At 35.9% G+C, this 19,086-nt stretch overlaps 1 protein-coding gene across 5 annotated transcripts in view; it reads left to right on the plus strand.

Moving 5' to 3' along the window:
* Positions 1-19,086, plus strand: part of NIPBL (NIPBL cohesin loading factor) — a 171,867-nt gene that overhangs the window by 66,792 nt on the left and 85,989 nt on the right. For all 5 annotated transcript variants that reach the window (XM_072858656.1, XM_072858657.1, XM_072858658.1 and 2 more), the window contains exons 5-8: positions 5,419-5,518; positions 7,162-7,313; positions 8,304-8,464; positions 13,278-13,371. In XM_072858656.1, coding sequence (XP_072714757.1) covers positions 5,419-5,518; positions 7,162-7,313; positions 8,304-8,464; positions 13,278-13,371 — 507 coding nt within the window. The remainder of the gene's footprint in view (positions 1-5,418; positions 5,519-7,161; positions 7,314-8,303; positions 8,465-13,277; positions 13,372-19,086) is intronic.

The raw sequence follows: 19,086 nt of genomic DNA on the forward strand, positions 1-19,086 counted from the left end.
ATGAACCATACTTAACAGCTCCTCCCGGCCATTCCTCATCTCAGTAATTTGGTGTGCCCTACAGATTTTACTGTTTTGACAGCTAATTCTTTTCTGAGGTTTAGTGAGATATACTGCTGGATAGCAAAGATGGAGAAGGGGAGAGACCAAGCAAAGGATTAATCAGACAGATTCTAGTTGTAGATCTGGAGACTTCTTTATTTGCACCTGAAATCTTTGCTTTAAATACTAAACTATGAAGTGAGTAGGAGAATTTCCAGAGTTTCCACAGTGTGAGGATAAAGCTTTGCTAGCACTGTAGAGGTATAGATTGAAGTGTAACTGGAGTCCACAGGGGATAGAAAGTGTAGGGTGGTTTTGGAGGGGAAAAATAATAAAATGAGATTATTAAGTTTGTTTACCTAGGCTAGTGAGTAAAAAGCCATACAATATTTGAAAAGAACTTGCTAAGGACAGAACACAAAGTTCCTTGAAAGAATGCAGAAATTTCCTGGAATGAAAATGTGAAAGGCAGTGCTAAATATCTGTAAGTTCATTGATACATATATCCTGAAATTTAAGCTCTGAAAACAGTCTCCAGATCCCATGTTTAGTGGTGGCTGTGGCAGAGAATGATTTTTCATAGAAAAAGATGTGTGTGTTGAAGAGTTGTGACTGTCCTGCCAGTTTGTAGAGTGGTCCCACAAAGAACATATGCGTGAATTGAGTTTTCCACCAGTTTTGTAGAGTAAAACAATTTTTTGCAAGTGCAAAAGTGAGACATCATTTTTGAAATTATCTGTTTCAGCAGGGCCTTTTGAAAGAAGACGACAAAGCTAGTTACTTTCTTTCTGATTTTTGCTAATTCTGTGCTTCGCAGGGAGAAACACTTTTGCAGCTTGATTCAATAGGTTAAGAATAATCCTTAATGAAATAAAAGCACCTCTATCTTTAGTAAATGTGCTTTGGCCTATGCTTGAAGAAAGGTATTAATACAGAATAAAAAATAATTCAACATGAACCTTAAAAGAATAGTTGATGCTACTTTAGTAAAGTTAACAAAGTGGTTTCAGAGAACCAGAAGAGATCAGACTTTAAAAATTCCTTGAATATTTAATTTTATTTTACATAATTCTGAATACTTGTACCAGTGCAAACATTGCAATGTAAGTGTGAAATCGGAAAAATTAAAAGAAAGGGGGAAGAAGGGAAAAGCATAGCTGTAAACAAATAATTTTGAGAGGAAGAAGGCCCTGGAATGAATGTTTGGAAAAACTAGGTGAAATGTGACTTTATTTTCAATGGAGAAAGGCCACCCTCTTACCTGGAAATAGGGGGATCTTTAAGCTAGATGCTGGCAAATTGCGGTAGTCTTATTAGCTGTTACTATGTCCCATTCAGATCTCCGACGCTAAAGGAGGCTATACTGATGTGTTGGGGCAGCAAAGGTTGGGTTTTCTTCTGCTTTCTGAACAGATACTGTAACCTTTGTAGAGTCATGATTTTTAGAACCATTGGGGGTCTGGTAGAGATCTTATGTAATGGATTTTGCCAGCTAGAAGAATGAAGTTTAGGGTCTTTTCTAGTATTTCAAATTCATCTCTTCTGTTTTCCTTACTGTCTTCCTGCTGAATATTGTCCTTCCGCCTTCTGTTGAGTCCAGCATGTGGTGAAGTCAGTGCTGGGCACTGTGACCCAGTATTTGTAATACCCACAATTGAGACGGAGCGAAGGCAGCAGGACTCCCTGTCTATTTACTCAGCCTGGGATGGGTCTGTGCACCATGATCCCTTGAGTGTTTGTTCCAGCATTAGTATGGACAAAGTGAACTCAAATTCATTTCTCTTCGCCTTCATTTCTGATGCAAGAACAGGAAGATCACCTGGCTAAAGAATTACATTAAACACAGAATAAAATTCTTGGTTCAGTACAGTTTGTCAGGAAATAAAGGCACCTTCAGAAAGCTAAATACTATGTTTTGAATTCTTGTGAATATAAGGTAAAGCACAAGCAGAATTCTGTGCTGATGTTTTTTCCCAAGTTCATATTGATCTGTAGTCAACACATAAGTTTTGAGCAAGAATTGTTTTTAGATATGATGAACAAATAGTGCAAGAAGGATGTGTTACGTGGACACTTCTTTTGCTTAGTGTCCTGAGCGGGCATCCCCCATTTTTCCACCTCCCACCCCCCGTATTGCTGGTGTATTTCATTTGAAGTAACGTAGCAGCAATGTTCAAACTCTTATTTCCTGTCTTTTGATAACAGTTCCATTGTCGAAACAGTCTTCATAGAGATTAGATTTTTAGATTAGATTTTTAGTTATATTTTTCAAACTGTTTTCTATTACCAGGTTGTCTGAACAGGCTAAGTTACATCACCATGCAGCGTCAGGCCTAACTTGATACAGGGGCAAAATGTTAATTTTATTTTAGACCTTTTTCATCAGATGACATAGAAAGTTCTAGGTGCCATCTTGCACCTACATCTGTCCTGCATCTTGTAGTGTATGAGTGAGGTGGATTTCTTTATAATTATTTATTTAAAATTAAGATATTATTTCATTTCAGTTTTCATCATATTTTTTTCCTCTTTTTCCCTCTCAACACTTTGGCTTTTTCTTTCAGCAGATATGTGTTGGAAGATGAGCTAAAATAGTGTATTGCAATTGGTTAGTATTCATATTGCTCAGGGTTCAGAAAGGACTTAATATTCACTCTAAGCTATTTATCAGAACTTGTCAATTTTGGGGGATTAAAACCTTATGCATTTTTCCATAAACATCAATTACTTGGATAATTTTTTTCATTTATACAAGAATTCAAGTGCACGTGTGCCTGTAAAAGGAAAAAACTTTGCAGGCATACACTTGCAACAAGAGTGTATATTTAACTGAAAAATCACCTGTCGGTGAGCAGTCCTAGCTTAAATACGGTTTAATCGTACAAGACGTTTTCTGTGACTCTGAGCTGCATTTTTATGTAGTGCATTCTTTGGCATTTAGTAGGAATGCTAAAATGGATTTATACGTATTGCTTTTTTCCAAGCAAAAAAATCATAGTCAAATCTGGGAGTATGTGTTAGGGAAACTCATTCTAGTGATGTTACTGTTATCCCACATTACTGCTAGGTTGATGTTATCTCAAACCTGAACATTACCAACATGCAAAATTAAAGTTGCATTTCAAAGAAATTCTTAAATATTTAAGGTACAGAAATGCACAGTGGAGCCATAAATCTGCTGCTTAGTGATATGACAACAGTGTAAAAAATGTACAAGAAGATATTTTAGTGCTAATGGTCACAGGCTAATTTCAACTCCTTTTTAGTCTAAATGTTTGGGGCTTATTTTTACTTCTTTCTCATTATATCATTATCAGGCATAGTTATTATCTGTCTGGAAATTTTGGAGACACTGGGGTTTTTGTTGTTGTTGGTTGGTTGCTGTTTTTTGGTTTGGTTTTGTTGTGGTTTCTTTTTCTTCTTTTTTTCTTTTAAGTTACGTAGATTGTCCCTCCCATGTCCTGTCCCCCCCAACAGATACAGAGAAGTTAGAGCTGTCCATCACAGAATAGTTTTAGGGCTTTTTAAAATGGCATTAAAAACGGATTCATTTATATATTCTCTGTCATCCTTTTAAACCAAAACCTACCACATCTGTGGTTCAAAACGTGTTTTAAATCTAGGGAGGAGAAAATAAATAGATATATATTTTAAATATTTTAGAAGTGCAGTCCGTGCTTTAAGCATAAAGTGAAACTTCGTCTGTATAGTTCATGCTCCTACGGGCACATTCTGTCAGCTGTCTGTACATGAATGTTAAGGGTTAGTAGTTCGACTAAGATATTGTACCTAGATGCATTGAGAGTGGCAGTGAGAGGTGGGCACACCTGGCGCTGCCTCGAACACAAAACCCCTGGAGTTTTCTCCTCACTTGCCCCTATGCGAGGCAACCAGTGTCCATTTAAACAAATTTTGCAGGAGTTGAGGAGTCCCCTTCTGTTACTCGGGACAATGAAATGTCCGCTGTATTGAAGTATGGAGGTCTCTGATTTTTTTTCAGCACAACGTTGAGACTTTCATTTGTGCTCTGGGCTAGTTTTCGTGTAATGTACTTGGAATGCAGCACTTCACACCTACCGGGAGGTAGTAACGGCTGCATTCCTGGGGGATTATCACATCTCTGCTGGGGAGAGGGGAAGAGAAAAGAGGGTGACAGGGAGGATTTCTGAAACTAGTTTTGCTTGTGTGAATATTGCAGTAATTGAAATCGGTGATAGCAATTGAAGGATTGACAGCTCCCAAACACTTCTGTCTAACCTTTGGTTTAAAATATTTGTACTACCGATGTGCTTTTACCCACGGCTGTGGTTCACTTGTTGTGGCTTCCCACGCTGCAGTGTGCACGTGAATTCTGACACTTTTAGCTGCAAGACTTTAAACTCTGTCATTAAAATAACTTAAAATTAATTTAAGTTTTTGTGTTTCTGCATCACTTCAACTTCCAGTGTCATGCTGTTGTTAGGGAATTCTTTATACCTTTATTGAAGAGAGGGGAAAAAAAGATTCCTTTAAATTCTCCCTAATAATGATGTGAGTTAGAGTAGAATAGAGTATTTCATTTGGAAGGGACCTACAATGATCATCTAGTCCAACTGCCTGACCACTTCAGGGCTGACCAAAAGATCAAGCAAATTATTAAGGGCATTGTCCAAATGCCTCTTAAATTAATTACTTTCAAGCACATTGGTACTTTTGTCTTAACAGCTAGTACAACTCCTGAATTTCCAAAGCATGACTGTGGGGATCTATAGGCTGTGGGAGCCTACAGTTGGGATATTGGTTCTGCTTTGCAATTGAAATATTTCAGCACCTTCTTTGGTAACATTCGTTATAAGTGTAGTGGAGGTGGAATAGAAAGCTTTTGTCCCTGGGTAGAAAGGAACCACTAAGACATTATGGGAGCAGGGAGAATATCTTGCACCGCTCAGCCCAAGATGATTGTTTGCTGTACTTGTTCTAAAAATGGGAGATAAGTTTTCTGTGTTCTTCTGACTTGTGAAGTTTCCAGGTCTTTTACTTATTGGCACTGAGTATTGTTACACACCAGCCCGGGGTGTGACTCTATGTCCTATTATAAAATGGTTCTATTTACTAGTAAGCTTTTGCTTGGGAAGCTTTAAGGAACAGAGGAAGGAATTACTGTTAATATTTATAACTTAATTAACAGTACTTCAGGGAACACTTTTTTATGTCATGATGTAAAATGCACATCTTACATGGAATCGATCATTTCTAATGTTTTCTAACAGTTGTGGGTAGATGATGTTAATGTCTGTAAAGTTCATAATCTCTTTGTATATAATAATTTCTGAAATGAGGGACTTCATTGATTAAAAAGGAAATGCATGTAAAGTAACGCTGCTGTCTTCTTAATAGGGATGATGATGTCGCAGTTTAATATTTCTCAGAATTCCATGCGAGGTAGTCCTGCACCTTCCAATTATCAACAAACCACTATCTCACATAGCCCTTCCAGGTAATGATTTCTTCTGAATGGGGTGGGAGCAACTGAGGGGCAGCAAACTGCAAATTCTTCCTACAGTTGCAAGTTGTGAGTGGAAGGTCATCAGTGTCAAGACAAATTTTGCATTTTTCTGACAGCAGGGTGAGTTTCTTCAGCTGGCAAAGAAGCATCTTTCTGTCAGTGAATTAATCTTTGTATTCTAAGGATTAGTCATGATTTCCTGCTCTCTCTCCCTCCCATAATTTTGGCAAACTTTCTTTCCTGCTTAAGGAATCCCCCTGTCTCCTGCCACCCCTCCAGCTGTTTTCTACCTGTGGCAGAGGCTGAGACTGGTGGTAGGAGGATAGGAAAGAAGAGACTAATGTGTTCCAGCATGCATAACAGTAACAGTGTGACAGGAGAGTGGGGAAAAAAGGTTTGTAAAAGCATGGAGTACTGATGTAACAGTTATACAAAAGGCCACTCAGAGGAGGATAGGCCCAGTAGCTTGGCCAGTCTTCCAGCAGCATCCTCATCAACTTTCTGGTTCCTTTTTAAACTTGTGAGTGTTGGCAAGTAACATGTACCTATAATCCAGGCCTTTGTTAATATAATAAAGTACTCTGGACTAGAGGAAAGAGTTCTGCATGTAGTTTCAACCCAGTTACTGGGCTTTAACAGATTTTAATCTTCAGTTATTAGATACCATTATTAAAATAAACTTATTTCACATTTCAGTTCAAGTTACTGTAATTGTTTTGTCAAATTAAATGCTCTGTATCTGCACAAAAACCAGCACACTTTTTTACTTTTATATCTAAAAGGGATACTGAAGAAGGTTTTTTGAATTGTGAATATTACAATGAATATTACAAAGTCTTCTAAAAATCCTTGCAAAATCCTTGTGCTAAATACTTTGCTATTTCTTTCTGTGGAAGCTTACCTTCATAGAGTTGCTATCTAGAACTAAGGGTTGTGAAAACATGTAAATGTAATGTACCTTCTGAAGTATTTATTTGGTTTATTTTTATTTTGAAAAGCTCATATAAGAATGTAAGTTATAATGTACATGTATTATTGTCACAAGCCAATGTTATTTTTATGGCTTCCTATTTTTAGGATGAGTCTAAGATAAAGCCAGTGAAAGAATAAGTTGTACTCAGTGGACTTTGGGTCAGGTCCTACCTAACCGCCTATCACATTCCTATATCTTGGCAGTATAGTTCTGTTAGATGAAGTTCTTTGAAATCTTACTGGAAAAATCATATTTAGAATAGATGGCTCCTTGTTAATCCTAGTGACCTAGTTGTTAATTAAAACTTAGCTGTCACTTTCATTCAAACTTCTAGGACTAACTTTTGGAAATTGCAGATTTATTTTAGTACATATTTGTGTCATTGTTTCCTTTCCCTAGGTGGAGGTCTTATGAATGCTTTTTATTCTATTCTTTACTTTTACTAATGCAGTATCTAAGCTGTGACTCTCAAGTAATAATTGAAGTTGGGGAGGTATCAATAACTTAAAATACTGCTTTTGAGGGAGATTCTTGATTGCGTTGGAATTTTGTCTCTTACAGAAGTTATAATGTTCCAAAGGTATAATATTCCAAAAGAAATAATAAATTTGTCTAAATTTGTTTTTCCAACTTTTTAAAACTTTTTTTATTTTATTTTTAGCCGGTTTGTGCCACCACAGACAAGCTCTGGTAACAGATTTTTGGCACAACAGAACAGTCCAGTGCCTAGTCCATATGCTCCTCAAAGCCCTGCAGGATACATGCCATATTCACATCCTCCAAGTTATACACCACATCCTCAGATGCAGCAAGGTAAGTCTGTGATGTTTGTTTTATTCTCCTATGTCATGTCAGCTTTACCTTCATGTGCATGTTTCATGGCTTTCTAACTTCTTTGAAGGAGTTACATGCTTAATGCAAATCTTTGAGTTGGCAGATATGTTTAAGCTTTGCTTTCCTGCCTGTACAGACTGGTAGTATATACTTTATTTAAAAAAATAAAATAAAAGGGAAGAAGAAAAAGTAAAACACATGTTCCTGTTGCATTGCTCCCCTGTGTACAGCCATTTTGCATAGTTGTTGTGTATACATGACAATAGAAAAATAAACAAAACCAAAACCTTTTATTTGTTAGCTATGGCCATCATTTATCTGCACTAGTGAAAACCTCATTTTTGCCAATGTAATGTTAGTTTTTCTGCCAGTTTATTTAGCCTTACCAAACCTTTGTAGTGTCAACTAGATTAATTCTAAGTTGGCTAGAATTATGCTCAAGGTATGCAGTATCTGGCAAAGATGACCTTTAGAATGAATGGATTTATTTGGTCTTCCCTTTTCTAAAAACAATCTTGAACAACATGAACACTGTTAAAGTATCTAGGCATTTTTTCTTTTGGTAAGTAGAATTCTTGTTGGATTCTTTTAAATCATCTGTTCTTAAAGTTTAGCAGTGTGCTTAGAATTTATATAGCTGTTCTGTATGTAATGTTGTGTGTCTCATGAATACCTTGGAAGTTACTAAAGGTAGTGAATACAAATTATATAGAGGGAAACAAAGGTTTTCTGTAACATGGAATTCAGGTTTTAAATCCTCTTGAAAATTAAAATCTTAGATATCTAATTTTATTCAAGGTATTTGTGGCAAAAGGATTAAATCCAAAAGTTGGATTCTTGTTCACATTCCAGACCTATTGCATCCAACTCATTAATATCCACTATTATGCTGTTTTCTCTGAAACTTTTTAAGAGTTAATGAGTGTATGAATATATCAGTATAGTTACTTATATTTTTTTGTATTTCAGCTTCAGTATCCAGTCCCATTGTCATAGCTGGGATGAGGAATCTCCATGAAAATAAAGTTTCAAGTCAGTTGTCTGGAAATTCAGCTAATCATCATGCTGATAATTCTAGACATGGCTCAAATGAAGACTACCTACAGATGGTGCACAGACTAAGTAGTGATGTATGTTACCTAAATCAGTTTATTATGATAAAGCAAGTATGTGTTTAGCTGCCTTAGAAGTCAGAAATTTTACTATGTTGTTGTTGATGTATAAAACCACTGAAAATATATTTCAGTTTCAGATGTGTACACTCAACTGTGCAACTTTAATGTGTGAGATTTAATTTTTTCTAGATCTCTCTTTCCTTTGGAACAGTTTTTAACATTGATTCTGATGAAATTATGAAAAGTAAAAAATCTTACTCATATGTGAGTTTATTTTAAAGAAATGGTAGAGTGTCTCTGCAATTATTGTAGCAATATGTTGATGCAAACAATACTAAATTCTAAATAGGTGTATAGTTAACTTGTCTTTCTGAAGATCCTCATAACTATCATTTAGACTTGACATATTTGAATAACCTATTGGGTAATACAGTAGTGTTGTCAAAGGCAAAAATTCCTTTGGACACTTTTTCTTACTGGTCTATTATGCGCTTTTATGACCTGGTTTCTTTATAAGAAGTTTTCTCTTAGTGACTTTAGTTCATGTGGGAGAAATTCTTTCTGAAATCTTGAATCTAAAGGGAAAAAAACCAGCAACTTTCTCCCACTTTTTTTTTTGAACGACTGATTAATTTTCTTCTTAATGAGCATCTCATCCTGTGGATGAAGCATGTCGGAATTCTTCTTTACAAGTTTGGCACACAATCTCTTAACAGCTCTTAAGGGGAGAGCACTTAAGTTTTCATTTTATTTTTTCATCAAAATCCGGTGGCAAGCAGGCCTTTTTTGGCCTTTTTTTTGGTGTGTGTGTATGTTTGTGTGTGTGTGTTTTATTTACCTTACAAAAACCATGGGCAGCTCTTGTCTTCCTAAACTAGCTTCTGCAAGCAAAAAAGTGTTGTATTCAACAAGTGTACTATTAACACCAGGCTCCCTAAATCCCTTGTTAGGATTAATAACAGTAGAACTCCAAGAGTCTTATTAGTCTTCCTTTTTTTTTTTTTTTTTTTAAATGCAAGAATTATGCTCATTAAAAATATTAGCTAAGAAGTAGTATCTTAAACGAGAGTTTTGTAATGAAGGAATCTATCATAATACACAATCATCAGATGTTTTTCTCAGTTTCTGCTTCAGCAATGCAAATTCTTCAAAATAAGAAGTTGTTCTTGGCATTAAATGTACATATAACCCCCAACTATGTTAAAGGTACACTATCAAGATAATCTTGGTTTTTTTAAGACAGGATTTTTTGAAAACTTTAATATTAAGGTAATTTAGTTCACAATGTTTAAAGAGGAAGTATTTAAAAATATTCATCCATAATTTTGTGATCCAAGGAATGCAACCACATCCTAGTTCATGAACACTTAGAAATTAAACTCTTTCAAAACAGACAGATTATGAAAACTTAAAGCATACCCTCATTGGTTGGTTTAATTGGAGAAATAGTAAACGTAAAAAGTAGTAAACATTGTAAACTTGCACTTTTATCCCTTTGTGCATTTTCTTAATGGAGCATGTGTTGCATTTATTTTATTTGTAATTATACCTTTAAAAGCTGATTTTAGTAGCTATCATGCAGAAAACAGTTTGAAGAATTTGGATTAAAGTTTTGCATCTGTGTATGAATAAGCTTAATCATAATGTTGCAGCCTTTTCAGAAACAGTGTGACCTTTGGCATAGATAGTTATGAATGAGGATTATTAAATCATAAAACTTAAAAACTTTAATTATTGTTTAGTCTTTTTCTTAATTTTAGGATTTTTTTTGCTTTAAAAATTATGAATAGTTACACGATATTGTGTATTTGCAATATATGATTCTACAAAATCAGCATGTACACCCTTTAAGGCTCACTACACATACAGTCAATTTAAGGACAATGTTTTGGTAAACTTGAGAGCATTGCTAGAATATAAGTTTGTGCTTATATATCACCATTTGATGAAGCTCTGAACTAGGAAACTGTAAATGAGCACTTCTGAACATTTGTCAGCTATGGTAGGAATGGCATGTGTACCCGAAAGGTCATCTACCTAGTTAGTCTGTTTAGTTAATTTAATAGAAGTCGCCTTTGCCTATGTCCTTGGCAATTATGGGTAGAGGACCTCTCCTGTCCTAACATAACATATATGCTAAAAAGTTACTAAGCTTTTTTTTCAATGGGGGGGCAGGAGGGGGAGAGAGATTTATTACAAGTCAAAGATAAGTCAGGTTTGAAAAAAAATCAGCTCCATAATTTCAATATAGTCGATAAATGAGTCGATAAACTTATCAGGAAATTAATTCACTTTGAGTTATGGTAACAACGTATAAGTTTGATACAGTTCTTTTTATTGCGTTGAATCTGAATATTAGATTTCTTGGCACATGAGGCTTTCCTCACATGAGGCAACAACTCTTTTTGCAAGCATTGTTGCAAAAATAATTGTAATTAATAGCACAGTGTGAGTTTTCAATTCATTGTGCTATGGGAGGAAAAAATAATGTCTAATAAAATTGTTTTCTAAGTGCCCATGGATGGTGAAACTGATGAAATCTGGTTTCTTACAGATTTACATTCTTTGCCTTGTAAGCACCTTCAGTCCATAAATTTCAAACTCTTTCCTTTTCCCTAAGCAGTGTGAACTACGCCTTCACATGGTGTAACATGTACACTGTCTAGTCTACAGCTATGCACGTGGAAATTGGCTGTTTGGCCATTGTCAGAGCGAGTGTATGCTTGTCCATCTATGCAGGCTTCTATCTCCTTGAAATGCCAATTTAGCTTTCTGACTTACTACCAGCTGCTGGTTTTTTTCATACAGACATGTAAAAACGTCATTACCGTTGAGCCTTCTAACATTCTGTTAATGGGGTTGAAATTGGTTGAAAGGATAAAAGGTGTTTATCAGACAGATAATTCAAGTTTGAAAAAAAAAAAAAAGTTATATGAAAGAACTATGTGTATTCAGATACCTCAATAGGAGCCACGTTAGAATATTAGCTACTGAAATAACCAGTTTAATTAGGAAAGAGATTAAATATTCTTAGAACTTCTTTGGAGTCTTCCTTTGTATGACTTTACTCTTTAAAAGAACAGACTTTTTGCAATTTTGTTTATAATTATGGAAATTGTCTCTTCATAGATATAGGGGTTTGTTGTGGTTTAACCCCAACCGGCAACTAAATGCCACACAGCTGCTCACTCACCCCACCCCTCCCACTCACCCTCCCCCACCCCCCCTGGTGGGATGAGGGAGAGAATTGGAAGGGCAAAAGCAAGAAAACTCGTGGGTTGAGATAAGAACAGTTTAATAATGGAAATATTATTATCATCATAATTATTATTTTAATAATAAATTGTAATGAGAAGGAAAACAATGGGGGGGGGGGGACACAAAACCCAAGGAAAAAAACAAGTGATGCAACTGCTCACCACCTGCTGACCGATGCCCAGCCTGTCCCAGAGCAGCGATCGCTGTTCCCCAGCCAACCCCCGCTGGTTTATATACTGAGCATGATGTCATATAGTATGGAATAGCCCTTTGGCCAGTTTGAGTCAGCTGTCCTGGCTGTGCCCCCTCCCAGCTTCTTGTGCACCTGGCAGAGCATGGGAAGCTGAAAAGTCTTTGACTAGTGTAAGTACTACTTAGCAACAGCTAAAACACCAGTGTGTTATCATTATTCTCATCCTAAATCCAAAACACAGTACTATATTAGCTACTGTGAAGAAAATTAACTCTATCCCAGCTGAAACCAGGACAGGGTTGTTAGTTTGTTCTTTCCCAAAACATTCCCATAGATGTTGTATAAAAAACAGTGATAAAAATGGGAAATACTGCTCTACGGAAGTTTAAATCTAGTTAGGGCATTGAGTGAATGAGTATACTCGTGACCAGCAGAGGGCTCCATGAAAGCAATAAAAAACCTGTGTAGAACATTAAATGGGAATTTGAATAGTGGGTTTCATATTTAATTTTAAGATGGGGGGGGTAAAAAAGACACATTTACATTCTTAAAGATAGAGCATGGACATCATTACATTGTAATTAGTATTATATTATGAAGAAGTTTGTAAAAAATTATAAATTCCATTGAAGCAGGTTGTTCTGTGCAAATCTGAGAAGACAGTAGAACTTGTTTGCCATGCTGGGGAAGTGCTTCATATTGCCATTGAGTTGTTTCCTATCTAATTGTTGAGACAGGCAAATAACAAGCTAAAGTCACTCCAGCTGTGTTTTACACGAGACTATCTCAGCTGCTGCAATGGGAGTGCTAGAGATTTTGCTCAGTCCTGATGTGTGTATGCTGGAGGGTATAAATACAAAGCGTTAGTTTGCTTAACTGTAAAAGTAAGATGGCATTCTAATAAGCTTTAAGGGTAGGTTAAGTGAAAAAGTGGTGAGTTTGTTTTAAAAATCTACATTTTATGCTCAATTTCTTTCAGTTGGTATTGTATAGAGGCTGTGTATCTGCTTTTCAGCTCTTTACTGAGTGCTTGTAACAAGAAAGTTCTAGTGTGTTCTAGTGTCTAGAAAGTTCTAGGAATTTTAGTGTAAACCACAAGTGCTTAGTTAGCTAGAAGATATGTACATAGATTTATTTTTGTGTGCATGTTCTGGTTATAGATTCTTCTTAGGGCTGATTGTGCTTTGGAATATTGCCTGTATAGTAGTCTAACAGCAGTCTAAATTACAAAGATTTTTATGTAAATAAATACTTTTCTGTTATTTCTTGTATGCTTTTTTTGTCCAGTCCATTTTATCAGTATATGTACTAATCTTAGTCTTTATTTTATCAAGTGTTCATGTTCATAATGTTAATTTTTTATCATTGTCACTTTAGGATGGCGATCCTTCAATAAGGAATGCTGCATCTTTTTCCTTGAGGTCACCACAGTCAGTCTGCTCTCCAGCTGGAAGTGATGGAACCCTTAAAGGTAGCCTAGCAGTCATATATACCAATGTATTTTTTTCCCAATTTTAAAGAACAGAGTGTTTAAAGACATATTTTATTATTCCTCCTGACTTCTGTATTCAAATAGCACTAGAGAGTATGTCATTATGTTTTGGATACAAAATTATTTTGAGCCCTGATCCAGAAGAAATTTCTGAAGGTCCAAAAATTGACTAATCATACTTCAAAACAAAGCTCAAATTCATGGAGGACAGAATAATTTTAAATCCTTTCCAATATGGGGATTAAATTCTTTATAAGAATGGTTTCAGTTGCTCTACATAAGAAGTGGTTTAAAGGCAGCATTACAAGTATTGAACTCTTAACCAGCTCAAAAGTGTTTTAACATGCAATGCTTGTCTTAATTGCAATCATGAAATTTTAAGAACATGAAATTAAAAGTAGTTCAATGAACACAATATATAGAGCATAAATGAAACCTGAAAACCTTAGCTGTGGAGAAGGAATAGGGTGAAATGTCAGTCAGTTGAGAGGGAACAGAAAAGAATCTGCTCAAAATAATTCTTTATGCTAAAATTTGGAAAGCATACTGCTGTTTTTAATATTATCTCTAAGAAGCAATGACTGAGATACATGAGACTTAGCAAGGGTAGGGGTTTGGGCATGTTCTTGGTAATTTAGGTTTTCAGTGCTTATGTATTTACATGGCAATAGTAAAAAGATGCAACAGTGCTTTCTTCTCTTTAGCCCTGAAACAAAATTAAGTCTTTCTGGATGGTCAGGTTAGATGGAGAGGGAGAACAGGAGATGGAGAAGATTCCAGAGAAGGTGAAGCCTTCTCTGATGTACAGGCTGGCCTTGTACAGCCTGGATAAGAGACGTCTTTGGGGGACGGGATGGGAGGGGGGATGGATGGGATGGCACACAATGGACAGACATGACCTTAGAGCAGTCTTCTCATACCTGTTATCAGGAAGACTTGAGTCAGGCTTTTCACAGTGTTGTGGAGGAAGGATGAGAGACAGTGGACTTAAATTGAAATGGGAGGTTCTGACTAGGTCTACAGAAAAACTTTTTCGCTATCAGGACAGTCAAGCATTGGAAAAGGTTACCCAGAGAATCTGTGCATTTTCTATCCTTGGAGGTTTTCAAGATTAGGCTGGATAAAGCCCTGCATAATGTGGCCTTGCTGACGCTGCTTTGAGCACGAGGATCGACTAAAGACCTCCTGAGGTCCCTTCTTAACTGAATCCTATGATCCTGTGACTGCTAAATGATCTCTGTGGTTCATCTTCTGTAGGCACACACTGTATTAAACAGTGATAGAAGAAAAGTGGCTCAAATGCGAGTGAGAAGTACTTGTATAGCATGCCAGCAGCATCAGTATTTTAGGAGGTCTTGTGCTAAAGGACTTGTAACAAGACTTGTGTAAATGGCAAAGACTAAATGTGGTTGTTTTTCTTTAACTTAGTACACAAAATCATGTTTGTTTGAGCTTATAAGTTTAACAACATTGTGAATCTAAGACTGCCACTCAGACACATGATTACCACTCAGCCAGAAGAATATTTGAGTTACTCTTTGGTTAAAGTTGCTGCTGTTTCAATTGGCTGTCTCGGAACCCCATTTTGAAGACATACCTTTTCAGATTATTTCTGAAAACAATCTGATTGTACAGTTCAGATTGTAATGTTTCAGCATTAGAGGGGTTGAGAAAGTGCAAGAGGAGCTTTTTGATGTATTTACCTGTATGTTAGCTTTACTTTTCCCATTGAGAAAGCACACAACTGAAATAACTGTTACTAGTGGTGCTACCATTTTGCCTTCTTAAAGAGATTAATGAACCCTGACTGAGAGAACCGGTTCTTGATGCTGCAAGAATATTGCCAGGCATTTACTTCCTCTAATCTCATATTTTAGCAAGGTATGGAAGAGGTGTGGATAATTAGTGTTATTTAGAACATGGGATCCCTGACAGTGAGTTTTTGGCCTATGATTTGGAGTGAAAGCAATTGGTTATGCTGATAAATTTTCCAGTGATGAACAAACAGCAAGTATCTACACTGAGGTTTTTGTTGCTACTCTCATTAGTCCTTGAAAGTTTGGTTAACAAGTCACAAACTTTGATAAAGAAAATTAGCAAAATATTTAATTGTTTGTTTGGGAGGACAAAAAGAATGGCACTAGACATCATCAGTCCAGAGAGAGATCTCAGGAAAGATGTTATAATATCTAAGCTTTCTTATATGACATAGAGACTTGAGGCGATTACCGAAGGTACGGGTACAGACTGCATTTCTGTACTTCTGACATGGAAGTAGCAAGGACTTCTGGAGACTTGGAGAATGTGATTGCACAGTCTTGAATTACTTTAAGACTGAATGTAGCTGTCTGACACAATCTGAATGAGGAAGAAGTTTTGTTTGCAACTCAGGGAAATATTTGAGAGATGGCAGAAGTTATATTTGTTATTTTGGTTGGTTATTCATTTATTCAATGGAGTCAAATTTCTCTGTTACAGTAATTTTTGCCTCACTTCTGCTCCAGTAAAGGTACCAGAGCAGCTGAAGTTTTATCCAAAAGTTCTAGACTGGTCTTTATCCTTTCTTTTTTATGTAAATTTTGTATTTTTAGCTACACAAACAGAATAATGACTCTGCTTTCATGCTATCATCTGTTACCGCATGTACTTCTTAAAAAATTCATTTCTGTGAATTCCTCTATGAAGAATTAACATGGAACTTTTTCCTTTTGTTGATCTCATAAAATATTCTGTGGGTTCCATTACCCAAGATAGATTACTCATCAAAATCCTTTATCTTTTTGTTCTACTTTCCCAGTGCTCTGGAACCTCAGATAAGTGTGGAGGTTTTTGTTGTTTGTTTGGGGTTTTTTTGGTTTTTTGTTTGTTGGGTTTTTTTAAGGCAATTTCTAAAGATCTATATAAAGGAAAGCTTTCCACAACATTTTCAGTCCATTGCTTTCCAAAGAGAAGAATTCGTATCCTTTACAGTCCTGTTTCCATACAGTTTCCTAAACTCCTGGGAAAACATCTGTAAGGACTAGCAGTGACCCTTACGAAACTATATAATTTTGCACTCTTTTCCAGAATAAGTTGCATTCTCTCCAGAAATTGCTAATGGGTATTTGATTATTTTCTGAATAATTTGGAAAGATTACTTTTGTTTTCTTAGGGATTTATAGGACTTCTCCAGAGAGATTCCTCTACACCTGGTCTTTGAATATATAGTGGGTGGCAAGAAGAATTAGGAATCTTCTCAAATCTGTAGTACAGACTTCAGTGCTCTCAAAGGTACTTGTTAAGAAAAATTATCATCTGGCCCTCTCTTCTTCAAAAGAAAGGTGGAAGAAATTGATTCAAAGATTTTTTTCTGACAGGCCCAAAATAAACATTCATTCTTGTTTCTTTCTTCAAGTCTTAACTTTTTATGCAAGGGTGCTTCTGAATACAGCAGTTCTAAGCTAGATCAGCCAAAGCTGAGTTTTTCATTTGAAGCTCTGGAGAAAGTGGTGGGACTCTTCCCTGAAAACTATTGAAAGATTATGTGGGAAGTGAATACAACCTCCTAAATGTATGTTCTTTTTTGTCTGTCTCATATGCTATCCATTTAAGTTTGCATTTTAAGTTAAATTATGCTCTTTGAAAACTAATGTCAACATTGTCTGTTAATCAAAACAAGTAATAATTTCTTTATATCTACTACAAAACTTGGGAAGATTTTCAGAGGAAGATTCTGTAGTTTTAGAAGATACAGCAGGAAAAGACTTGCGGGCTTCCCATCTTCTTACTCTGATGTTGGATGAGCTGTACCAGTATCACTCCCCATAACTTCCATCTATTTTTTTTGTTAAAATGTCAGTAATGGAGTTTCCTTACTCTTGCCATGCAACCTGTTCAAATTCTAAGTGCTAGAAAGCTTTTCTCCTAATGCTTTGCCTGAATCATTTTTGTTGCAGTTAGGCATGACACTTCTTGACTTCTTTCCAGTGGGCAAGGAAAAACAATTTATGTCTCATTTATTTATTTATTTAATAGCAATCATTTACATCTCGAAGAACGTTATCATGTCTTGCACTAATCTAATCTTCTACAGACTGAACACCACAGTTCTTTCTGTCATCTTTACAAAAGTCATCGTTTCTGAGCTTCTAATTATCTTTGATGTTTTTCTCTGAATTCTGATTGGTCTGCATTTGTCTTGATGTTGTACTGCCCTAAGATGTAGATAAAACTCTATTTGAAGACTTTGAAGGATGAGTACTCAGAAAAGTGCTGTAGATGACTTGGTGTGATACTACTGTTGTATATGAGAGTATCACTGCTCTTTGCTGATAACTTAGATTCATATTGCAAGTTGTTTTAAACGTATCGCTGTCTTTCTGTAGAGCTTATCTTTTTTTCTCTCATGTTGTTACAATTGCTCTTTCTCAGATGAATAAAAAGTTTGTGCTTCTTCTAACTGAATTTCTTCTGTTTGAGAAGGTTATTCAAATTAGTCCAGAAAATTTTAATTTTTCATTCTGTTTTTAAAAGCAGTTGTGGACCTCTCTTTCAAAGACTCAACACCAAACGCTGTTATGATCTTCAGATTACTAAAATACTCTCTAATTCTGTTACAGAAGAAGTTATTAATGACAAATATTTTAAACTACTAGTCTTAAGACAGTGCTCTGGAAAGCTGCACTTCTTCACCTATGCTCCCTTCATCCCTTTTTACCAAGAACAATTGATAGTCTATGAACACAGTTTTGCAATAGGGTATACTGCAATCTTACGATATTTTTGTCTAGATTATAATTCCTCAGCTTGTTAGTGAAATTGTTATGAGAAGCTATATAGAAAGCCATGCTAAAGTCCAGATATGGCACTCAGTTCTCTTTAATCCACCAGACCTACTGCTTTATGGAATAAAATTATTTCAATTTGATGGTACTTATTCTTAACAAATTCACTTTGGAATAATACCTCTTTGTTATTATCTCAATCCTTACAGGGATATTGTTCTTCTAGTATGTACATAAATCATACAGACTATATATAATACTCTGGGCTGTCCTTTACCATCCTTTTGAAGTTTTTTCCCTTTTTGAGCCTGCTGGAGGCACAAATTCTCAAGATTGTTATTCCCAATTCTGAGATTGGTTTAGCCAGAGTTCCAGGGTGAATTTGTCTGATCCTATTTTCATGAAAACATTCCATTTATGTGAAAGTGGTAAATAGGATCATATTAAATAAAAAAAAATGGGATGCTTCCATTTACAAATTGTAACAGCAGTCTCTTAAAATCTTTTGGCAGTAGTGTGTTCCTCAGGTTCAGTCATCACCAGGTTCTTTTCCAACTTTTCCAATAGACAAACATCAGTATGAATGCAATATGGATGCTCTGGTTCTTTTCTCCTTCTCTAGCTTCTGCCTTTAGGAACTTATTTACAGTATAATTACTCAGATGTGAAGTCTAATAATCCACATGTAGCACATATGCATTCCTTAAAGCCTCTCTGTCCAAAGACTTTTCCAGTAAAAAGTCCAGAATGCTGTGTACAGGTTTGTACAACAATTTGGTACCCACTTAAATAAAGTTCCTGGAGTCTCGAGGATCTCTTTGCTATGGATTTAAAAAGTCATAGCACTTGAATGTTCCTGAAGTTTCTCTCCAATGTGCTATGAACCAAGTCTTCATTTGTTCACTAGCAGTTTTTTCCAGTGTTCATGCAT

This window comes from Ciconia boyciana, chromosome 4 (genome assembly GCF_034638445.1).
Source record: "Ciconia boyciana chromosome 4, ASM3463844v1, whole genome shotgun sequence".
NCBI classification, from domain to species: Eukaryota; Metazoa; Chordata; class Aves; order Ciconiiformes; family Ciconiidae; genus Ciconia; species Ciconia boyciana.